General features: G+C 46.3%; 2 protein-coding genes across 15 annotated transcripts; one reads left to right on the forward strand and one right to left on the reverse strand.

Moving 5' to 3' along the window:
* The first annotated feature begins 401 nt into the window (after positions 1 to 401).
* On the forward strand, positions 402 to 3,542 carry LOC120699822. Of its 5 annotated transcripts, none has more exons than XR_005685658.1 (7): positions 402 to 873; positions 986 to 1,066; positions 1,135 to 1,239; positions 1,324 to 1,572; positions 2,311 to 2,553; positions 2,987 to 3,105; positions 3,203 to 3,542. XR_005685658.1 is itself a non-coding variant. In XM_039983906.1 (7 exons), the coding sequence occupies exons 1-5, from the start codon at positions 658 to 660 to the stop codon at positions 2,398 to 2,400; spliced, it is 522 nt and encodes a 173-aa protein (XP_039839840.1). In that variant the 5' UTR covers positions 402 to 657; the 3' UTR covers positions 2,401 to 2,553; positions 2,987 to 3,105; positions 3,203 to 3,542. The 5 variants fall into 5 exon arrangements, 4 of the variants coding, with proteins under 4 accessions (XP_039839840.1, XP_039839853.1, XP_039839845.1 ...); XM_039983906.1 differs by having other exon boundaries at positions 1,324 to 1,353; XM_039983919.1 differs by having other exon boundaries at positions 1,324 to 1,353; positions 2,987 to 3,066.
* A 44-nt stretch (positions 3,543 to 3,586) lies between these two features.
* LOC120699845 (DNA topoisomerase 3-alpha-like) lies at positions 3,587 to 7,497 on the reverse strand. Of its 10 annotated transcripts, XR_005685686.1 has the most exons (8): positions 6,773 to 7,497; positions 6,567 to 6,630; positions 6,304 to 6,404; positions 6,060 to 6,124; positions 5,632 to 5,683; positions 4,938 to 5,058; positions 4,759 to 4,840; positions 3,587 to 3,889 (listed from the first exon to the last, which is right to left on the reverse strand). XR_005685686.1 is itself a non-coding variant. In XM_039983934.1 (6 exons), the coding sequence occupies exons 3-6, from the start codon at positions 5,650 to 5,652 to the stop codon at positions 3,865 to 3,867; spliced, it is 249 nt and encodes an 82-aa protein (XP_039839868.1). In that variant the 5' UTR covers positions 5,653 to 5,683; positions 6,567 to 6,630; positions 6,773 to 7,494; the 3' UTR covers positions 3,587 to 3,864. The 10 variants fall into 10 exon arrangements, 2 of the variants coding, with proteins under 2 accessions (XP_039839868.1, XP_039839875.1); XR_005685684.1 differs by having other exon boundaries at positions 6,060 to 6,404; positions 6,567 to 6,644; XR_005685672.1 differs by having other exon boundaries at positions 6,060 to 6,404; positions 6,773 to 7,496.
* Positions 7,498 to 10,000: the final 2,503 nt, after the last annotated feature.

Consider the following 10,000-nt stretch of genomic DNA (forward strand, 5'->3'; position numbering starts at 1 on the left):
GTGGCCGGGGACTGCCGGCGAGGCGTGAAGGTCCACGGCCGAGGCCTGACGGTGGTGCGCGCCACGGGCAAAATGCCATGACAAATCCAGCCCCGTCCGTGCGACTACGGCAGTGGCTTTGGTGCTGGAGGTAGGAGAGAGAGCTGACGTGTGGGGTCCACATGGAAGCGAGATAAGCTGTGGAACCCAGCTGTCGGAGAGGGAGAGAGGAGCAGATTAGGGGTAGAAATGACATTTCATCCGAGCCTGCTGACCGGGCACTAGCGCATGGGGCTGGCGTGGCGTGCCACATCAGCAAATATAGTAAAAATATAAGTCAAACTTCTCTCCACTGATATAGTTGTAAGTGTCATTCTAAGAGTTATAATCTGACGAGCGTAAAAATGTAAAAACCCCCGCCTCACTCCTCCGCCCACGCGCCCCTGCCTCCCTGTCGCCGCACCCCTCCTTTCCCATCGCGCCGCTGCCTCCCCCGACGCCACACTACTACTCCTCGAAGCGCCGTCCCTGCCGCAGTCAATCTCTATCCAGGGGAAGGGGCTCCTGGATCTGCGAGTTCACGGCGCACGCCCCTCGTCTGACACATCCATCCGAGAGGACCTCCTCTTCGCGAAAGGGGTCGTCGTCGCCGTGCCCCACCGCCCGTCCGGCGCCTCAATGCAGCCGTCATTGGCTGACCTCACTGTTCCCCACCGCCGGACCATGCATACTCGCCTGCCGCGCGCCTTCCTCACTGCCCGAACCGTCCCCGCTGCACGGATCTGCGCCCACGTCAGGATGACAACCCGGTGGAAATCGGCGTTCCCGTCGCGCCCGATGCCGCAGCGTCGACTGCTTCAAGAAGCTCGAGCAGATCGGGGAGGGCACCTACCGGTACGCATCTCTTGAAACTCCCCCGATTTCCCCAATCACGCAAGCACGGTGCCTGCACATCAGCCCAGCTAGGCGCCCCCACTGATTCGCTTTTTGTTGTGACTGGTGCCAGGCAAGTATTCTTGGCGAAGGAGACCGAGAGGAAGTAAATGTGGCAGTCAAGAAGATTCGCATGGACAACAAGCGAGAGGGCGTGAGTATTCCCTTGCTTGCATTTTAAAATACCTACTGGTTCACGGATCTCATTTGTTTTGAATTCAGGGCCAGTTCCCTATCACAGGCATCCAGGAGTTTAAAATCCTCAAGAAGCTGCACCACCAGAACGTGAGCAACTGGTCAATCTCAAAGAGATCGTCACCTCGCCAGGTTTGACAAATATAACGTGAATTAGAGCATTGTTCTGGCAAACTCCGTTTGGCAGAGGATTAAGACCTATGTTAATTGTTTCAGGGCCAGAGGGAGATGAGCAGGGGAAGCACAGTATGATTCTAAACAAAACACCATTGAATGTTTGCTTTATTGCTAATCCAGATGTGCTACTTATTTTTTGTTTCAAGCAGTGTACTACTGTGAATGTTTTTTCTGACTAATAAATCTCGATTTTCGTTCATAATGAATTTATGTTCCATTTAGATGAAGATTGCTTGGTTCATTGCTTCGAGCAGAAAACAAATGTTTTCAATAGGCATACATACACAGGTTGTGGTGAATAAAATCTCGATAACTATATATTAATTCTATTTTGATTCAAAGGCACATCACCTAATTGATCGCTTTGATTCTTAGAACATTACGATGTTTAGAAGACTCCAGTTATCCTCACTGTTAGCCTGTGTTATTTATGTACTGCGGTAAGAGGGGATAAATTTTGGGTCAATTTTGTTCATTGTGAAATAATTGATCCTAATCTAATACTTGGTTACTCCCCAAATTTGTTTTAACACTGAAAATATGGAGTCACGACTTATGCTAATAATAACTGTTAGATTCGAATTTGCAAGTTTTAGCTAGACACAATTACATTTATGTAGAGCAGAACACAAAAGCGTACATGTAGAATGCAATGTATGCTCTAGCTGCCAAACAACCTTTGTTTAATTCAATGATTCGATTAAGCTGTGAACTGACACTGCAGTGTTGATAGATGCAAACTAGCTTGGGCATTTGAGGAAAATTTTTTCCTTCGAGGTTAAGAGAATGTTGAGCTTTCTTTAAGATGTTTATAGATACTAAAGTTATAATTTTTATTATTGAGCTACTGATATGGAAGCTCAGATTTGCATCTTATATGTAGTTGTTCAGTTAACAATCTTTGGACAACCTTGATTCTGTCTTAGGACTTAAGAACAGCAATCTTCAATTGGAAAACATTATATTAAGTGTGCTTTCATCAATGACTTGAGTGTATCAATTAAGGATTAGTTTGTGTTTGATCAGTGCATTGTTGGCCAAGATAGACGGGAGCGGCAAGGCACACATCATTCTGTGCCGCGCCACGTGCTGATGGGCCTTCCGGAGGTTGTCTAGGCAGGGTCCTTGCAGTCCCGCCCCAGCAGCGACTCCTACGACACCGCCGTCGACAAGATGGAGAATCGGCATTGTCTGGAGCAAAGACATGAACATGAGGGTCTTCCCCGTGTACGTGGTGAGCTTCAAGTGCCAAACACTTGGAAAAGGTGGGTTCTCTCACACAGTTCCAAATTCCCCTCATCATTACAATTGAATCATGGTTTCAAAATTTGATGTTGCATGTACATGACTTGTCAAGTGCTTGTTTATCTAAGGTCAGTTCAGTTAACACGTGTCCATTTTCTTTAACACTTTTATTAATATAGATAACTAAAACCACATTGTTGTATATATTGAGCCCAATTGGCTTTTGGTTCTAATCAATTCACTGAAAATCTGAAAATGATTCATATTTCAGGTCCATATAATTTCAAAGGGCTTAGAAAATAATAGTCTACTGTGAAACCCTTGAATATTGCTAGCTGTGAAACTAGACAATTGCAAGGCTAGGCTGAGGAGGATGGTTTTTTCTCTAAATGGAGTTGCTTTATGGTGATGATTTAATTTCTTTTGTCAGAACACTTTCATCATGGTTCTTACCAAGAGATTCAGGAATTAGATTACCCTTCTCTCCATTGTTGTCATACTGTTCCTTGGTCATCTACAGGAGTGGAGTTTGTCAGGGTCGGGCCTAATCCCAAGTTTGTCCCAGTTGCTGGACTGGTATTGGCTTTCCTTCATGACAACGCCCCTTTTTCATCAAGGCATTGTTGTGGTCACTGCTCCAGTTTCCTGTAAAATGATGAACCTCATTTTGCAGTTCCAAGAACAGCAAGTCTCCAGGTAGGCAATGCAATCACCGACAACTACAATGACATCGGCTTTGGGCGCAGTTGAGCATTGGCGAGGAAATGGATTGCTCATACTTCATACTGCTACCGCTGTCCTCAACACCCCTGCGACTCCGTGCGCTGACGGAGTACCTGGTTGGCTCCAGAAACAGATGGGTATGCTAGCAACCATTGAAGGTTCAAACTTAATACTGCTACCTGACATATCCTCCTTCCTACTGCTACATACCTGTTGTTGTAATTCTAATTCTTGGCAAAAAAAATGTTTTATTATATGGCAAAAATCATGACAATGGTTATTGTTGGTGATGTTAGCTCTCTCTGTAGTTTGCATGGTAATGAATGATGTCTTATTATGCTAAAAATATTGGCACCTGTAGCAACGCACGGGTATGCACCTAGTATCATATATATGCCTTCCTCTTGGCCTTTTCTCAAAGTTTACTTTGCCATTTGGTACAATATGCTTTCATTTGAGCAACATATATTCAGACTACATATGGAGTAACAGGATTTCACAATGATGGTACTCAAATTCTCAAGCAGAATGATGGAAGCCTCGATTGGTAGTGAACCTGTTGGTGCATGGCTTGATAGAGCTCGTGCTCCAGCTACTCGAACTTCATCCGGCTCATCCCAAGATTCTGGATGTAGGCCTGTCATACCAATCAATCAAAACAAAATTATCTTCATGGGTGATTAGCTAATCTGATCCCTGCATCTTAACTATTATTTGAGGCATATACACCTCTGCCCTCCAAATCAGGAAGCAGATATTCATTTATTTCAATCAATTATTACTTTAGAAGGAGAGGAGTATTATACATGATTTGAAAAAATAGAGAGAAAGCAAAGTGCCTCACTACATTTAGTTATGGGAAGAGTATGCAGAAAAGAATCTGAACATATTGATATAGAAATGACAAGGATCTACATTGACGAATGAAAAGAAACTTTGAAATTCTGAATATTAGTGAACAACAGCAAAATAGGAATTACTCGAATCAGATCAAAACAATTATTGCTAGACCTATAAGAGCCACAGTAACAATGTCTAGCCAAGCCACCATTGAATTCAAGTATATCACAAAGAAAACACAGTTAATGGCATAACTACTGGGATTGGGCATGCGTGTTAATGCCTTGTTGAGCTCGATCAGCTGCTGCTTGCTTCTCGGCTTGAAGCACATTCAGAACTATATATTTCAAAGCCTACATTTAGATGCTTGATGCGCTAACAAATTGAGCATAAACAAGCTAATTCATCCCAACAATCTAATTTGAGCCACCCATATGTAATAGATAACTAAATTCAAAAAGCTTTCTAGCATGACTTTGGCATTTGAGTCTGAATATTGTGTGTGGTTTTGAACATACAATCATATATATCTAGTCTTCCATATAAACTGAAGTCAATTAAACATGGATTCTATATACTTCTAAGACTGAACTCGACTCAGGGTTCCATGTATGTATGTTCTCCATGCAGTACAGCACTTGCTTTGAAGCCAAAGTTCAGTCTTACCTTTGTATCAATACTTGAATCATAATTTGAAAACAAATTAATATGATTTGTCTGATTCCCACATGTTTATGAAGAATAGAACCTGATAGGGATCACAAGTTCAGTCAAATTCGTTAAAATTAGCCTAATACTTAAATCATTAAGGTAGCCTAATACTTAACTAACACACGTCCACAAACCTGTACAAACTCCGATCACTTCATATGCTATGTTCTCACCCTCTCTATCAAAATCAAGCCATAGCACCAGCCCGTGGCACCTCCTAGCTTCTTCCAAAGTATGTTTTATAGCCTGCTTGTCCTGCATTTTGAAGGAACAAATTCATGAATAGAACTCAAGTGTAAATAAACCAAAATGTTACACTAACATCATGACATGCCACGGTTGATATCTATGAAGAAAATAATCTCAATATGTGCACAACATGTAAGCCACGAATCCTATACCCAGAAACTAAATAGTAGATTCATGCTTCTCATTTATCAAGCCAATATCAAAAGAAAGAATACGTGAATCAACTGGAGAGCCTAATTCTAATGCAATTGCGAGATCACCATTTCAGTTCAGCTAGAAATGCCCTAAACGTTGAAACTGTTTATTGCAGCAGAACCTGCAATCTTGGGGAGAACGACCAAACCAATCCAGGAAAAAAAAGCACCAACACAAGTGGTCTGCGGCTGCAAGCCACCACAACGTCGGCCTTGATCCCTAAATCCAATCAACGTCGGTCTTGATGCTAATGCCAAGAACATCAATTAGGAAGCAGACCATACTTTTTATCGATGCTCTCCAAAGGGACCTAGATAGAGTACCAATTGAACAACTGGATTCCATACCAAGCATCATAGTATTAGGAACTCAAAATATTTTTACCTTTGGGTTGATGTTGTCCATGCCAGGAGATATTAGGAAGCAACACCAAGTTCTGCAAAATAAAGGATAATTAGGAAGCTATTCAAATAAGAAAATCATCTGCTTAGCAACAGTATTCATGTTAGGAACTGAAGTCATGGTTAATCCCAACAAAGAAACAGGTCACTGTCAACATGGCAAATTATATTTGGTGTTGAATTCATGCAGGGAAGCAGCAAAATTAATATCTTACAGTTTTGTGGACAACAAGTATATAAATGATGCTAGTATCAATCTTTTATTTTATTTTTTCATTCATCAGGTAGTGGTAACAACTAAAATTTGTAGCCAACGGTGACGAGTAATATCTTGTACCCTAAATTGATTGACAAAACTAACCTACGGTTTCATGAAAGACTAAAATGATGTCAGCCACTGTAGCCCTTTACCTGTCAGATTTCAGTGTCCCTTGCCATTCACTCTAAATAATATAATCCAATTGCTCCAAAAAAAACTAAACAAAAAGATATACCACATCAGAACAAAACAAAACTATCATCATGGGTGATTAGCTAATATGATTATTGCAGAATCAATTGATCGGCAATAGCAGGCTGAGATTTAGTAAATAAAATGAGTTAAATAGAAAATAATGGAAATAAGAGGGAAAGATGCACGTGGAGTTGGACAAACCATTTCTCTCCGATCTGCTTCTCTACACGTTAACTCACTCTAGCGACTTGTGGCAGTTAACCAAAACAGAAAGAGATAAATGGGGAAATAGTTTGTTAACCCTGTGAGTGAATCCATGTTCAGTAGTGCAATCAAAATTACTTCAAAAGGATGAGATAAAAACTTAAACAGACAGAATTGTCGGCCAACACAATGATCTAACAATGCAAATTCTTTATGCATAGCATTTTTAATGTATACTTTGACAGGTATTCAGAGATAACCTCTATTATCCAGCTATTTTCGTAGGCAATGCCACAATGCCTCCTCCATAACAGATCTCCCTTCCTACAAAAAAATCACTATTGTTGTCAAATTTAACATGAGGCAAACCAGGAAAATGCCATCTAATCACTAACAAGAAGCCACTACTCACTAATCAGCAGCGAGTAAACATGTAAAATCATTCTCAGGCGAGAAGAGAACTTACATTGGAGGACTCCCAGTTGTTGGTGCCGTTGCACTGGAGGACGAACTTGAAGTCACCTCATCGCTGCCCTGCAGCGCCTCACCATCGCCTGCTCGCCGCCCTTCCGTCGTCGCCAGCCCGTGCCTCCCAACCTCCCGGCCGAGGAATCATGCCTGCGCCCTACGACTCGCGCCGCCGCCGCTGGCTGCTGCCTTGCGCCCTTGTGTCTCGAGATCCGCGCCGTTGCCCTGCCTCGTCGCTTGCTCCACGCCGTCGGCCCGTCGCCCTGTGTTTCGCGTTGCCGCTGTCGCCGCCGCGCCCACGCAGATCTAGGGTTTGGCGCGTCGGGGCTTGCCGGTGCGCATCCCGTCAGCACGTGGAACTCCGGCGGTCGTAGGGAGGCAGGGAGGCGCATCGGCGGTGGCCTGATCTGCGGCAGCGACTGCGGCAGCGCGCGGTGTAGAGATAGGGGCGGGGGCGATTGCTTGGAGGAGGGTGGAGAGGAGGCGGTGGGATGGGGGAGGCGCCAGCAGAGGAGGCGGCGCCGGTGGCGCGTCCTCCCCGCGGAAGAGGAGGTGCCGACACCGCGCCTGGCCGGCAGAGGAGGAGGAGGCGGCGGTGTGCCCAGCCAACGGAGGCGGAGACGAAGGAAGCGGGCCTTTTTTTTCTCTCGCGAGTTTGGTGGGCGGCGTTTCGAACCGAGGTGGACGGAGGGTGGGGGATTCGGAATTGGAGCCGCGGGCGACGGGGCGGGCGTGGGCGCTTCAACACATTGAAGCAGACGGGTTTTTTTACATTTTTACCATTATAAAGAAAGGCACTCGCTCGTTTAGCACTCTTAAAAGAGCTCCTACATATTTAGCACTCCTGTAGCTGCAGCTCTTATATTTTTACCACTTTGGCTGATGTGGCACGCCACGACGACCTGACACGGTGGCGCTGAGCTCATGCGAAATGTCCTCGCTGCCCCTGATCTCCTCCTCTCTTGTCCCTCTCCGACAGCTGGGTCCCACAGCTTCTCTCACTGACAGGTGGCCCCCACTCGTCAGGTTTGTCTTCCACCCCGACGCCCTTCCCACGAACATGACGATGGCTCTGCTCCCCGCGGCGCCTAGCCACGGCCGCGGCCGACCCGGATGCGCCGCCCAAGGGCCTGCTCTCTCCCCGCCGCCGGCCTTGAGCTCCTCGCTGGCGCCGACCCTCCTGTGCGGCACCCCCGCAAGCTCGCCGGCGAGGCCATCCCGGTGGCTACGGATCCCGATCGCGGGCCTCCTCGAGCACCTCTGCGAGCCCCTGCAATGCGCCGACGTAGCCTCGCGCGTCCTCCTACTACTCCTAGCGGCCCGCCCCCGCCGCCGGCCCCTCAAACTCCTCCTGCCCCTTCCACAACCATGGCGAGCCTCCGCACAACCACGGCCACGGGACCGGGCGCAGCTGCAACGGCGGCGCGAACCACGAGCACCACCACCGCCATGCCCACAGCCGCGACGAGATCCAACGGCGTCTGCTTCCCAAGGAGCTGGCCGAGGAGGCGGATCTCGAGCTCGAGTCTGATGCCCCTCGTTTTTGCCTCTACCGCGCTCGTGTTGTCCGCCACGCAGCTGCTCGCCGTCGCGGCGCTGGCCGGCGTCCGCATCGTGCCCCCGCGCCCCATCATGGTGGCCGAGACGGCGGCTGCGGCGAGGAGCAGGGGCCCCGGGGCTGGTGTGTCGGAGAAGACGTCTGGCGCAACGCACGGGATGCTTGGCACGGTGGGGGCGACGAGCTCACGTGCTCCGGCCAGGGATGTTGGCGTTCGTGCGCACCAGGCCGCGGCTTGTGTGTCCCTTCCAGAGGTCGAAGATGAAGCTGACGAATGGGGCCTACCTGGTAGTGAAAGGAGCTGCGGGACCCAGCTGTCGGAGAGAGAGAAGAGAGGAGGAGATCAGGGGGTAGCGAGGACATTTCCCATGAGCTTGCTGACTCAGCGCCACCGTGTCAGATCGTCGTGGTGTGCCACATCAGCTAAAGTGGTAAAAGTGTAAGAGCTGCAGCTACAGAAGTGCTAAATATGTAGGAGCTCTTTTAAGAGTGCTAAACGAGCGAGTGCCCTTTGTTACAGTGGTAAAAAAGTAAAAAACCCGAAGCAGACGATTCTGATCCGTTGGATGGAGTTGTAGATCTGCTAGACGTATTTTGAGTCGTCGATTTGTACAGAGTGGAAATTTTGGGTACAAATCAGTGGGTGCACTACATGCCAAGACTCTCAGTGGGGGACGCAGATCAGGGTGGACGGAGCATAGTTTCATCGGTCCCTTTAGGGGTGGATTATTTTAGTTTGGGCGCTAGTCTTAGTCTTTTCATTTAGGTTTAGTTCAGTTGAGTCGGGCCCAGTCTTATTTGGTTTATTTTGGATTGTGAACTTTGGCTCCCGGGTGTTAATGCCGGCAGAGCCCTTTTATCTTTCATATTTTTTTTGTTTTGTCTATGATCGATGAGCAGGTCAAAAACAAGTGGGGGGGGGGGGGAGATCCCATGACGCTACACATTCACATGTCACGCGCACCTCCCGCTCCGACTTCTAAGTTTGCACTACCTCACTTGTTTCCTCCCTTTTTGCATTTCTAAGCATGAGCATAACATTCCAAAATCTGAAAGTGTTTAAGAAATGTGCTAACATGAGTTCTTGATAGATGCCTTGCATAAATGTTTTTCATGCTGTGCTTAAGTTTGTGAACCATATCTTATAGGACCCCATGATACTTAGTTGTTGACTAACGCGATATATCTGGTTTAAAGTTGTTCATCTCTCTCATGTTGACCAGTCTGGGAATTTTATTTAAAAACAAAACTGAGTTCATGGTCTTTTCTCTTTACTCACCATCCTACCAGAGCCATATGTTACCTTCCACTTGAAAAATCTCATGCTATGTCTCTTGGCTACATGTTGAGCTTGATCAAATTTTGTGACCCATCATGATTTTACCTTGTTTATGCTCTTGATTAAAGGTTATATATTCACATGAAACTCAAGCTCCTTAAATACTGTCTGACAATAGTATTCAAAAAAAAGAAAGAGAGAGAGAAAGAGAGATGAAAAGATGGCATACCAAAGAAGCATGACCCAAAAAAAAAGAGAAAAGATGGCATGCCAAAGAAGCATGACCCAGCAAATAAAGTCAGACATGAAAAGGAGCATGTATTTATATGTGCACTAGCCTAATCAGGTCGTAAATTTAAGTATCAACCCATGGATCCAATTTTTGACCT

The sequence above is a fragment of the Panicum virgatum genome, chromosome 1K (assembly GCF_016808335.1).
Source record: "Panicum virgatum strain AP13 chromosome 1K, P.virgatum_v5, whole genome shotgun sequence".
NCBI classification, from domain to species: Eukaryota; Viridiplantae; Streptophyta; class Magnoliopsida; order Poales; family Poaceae; genus Panicum; species Panicum virgatum.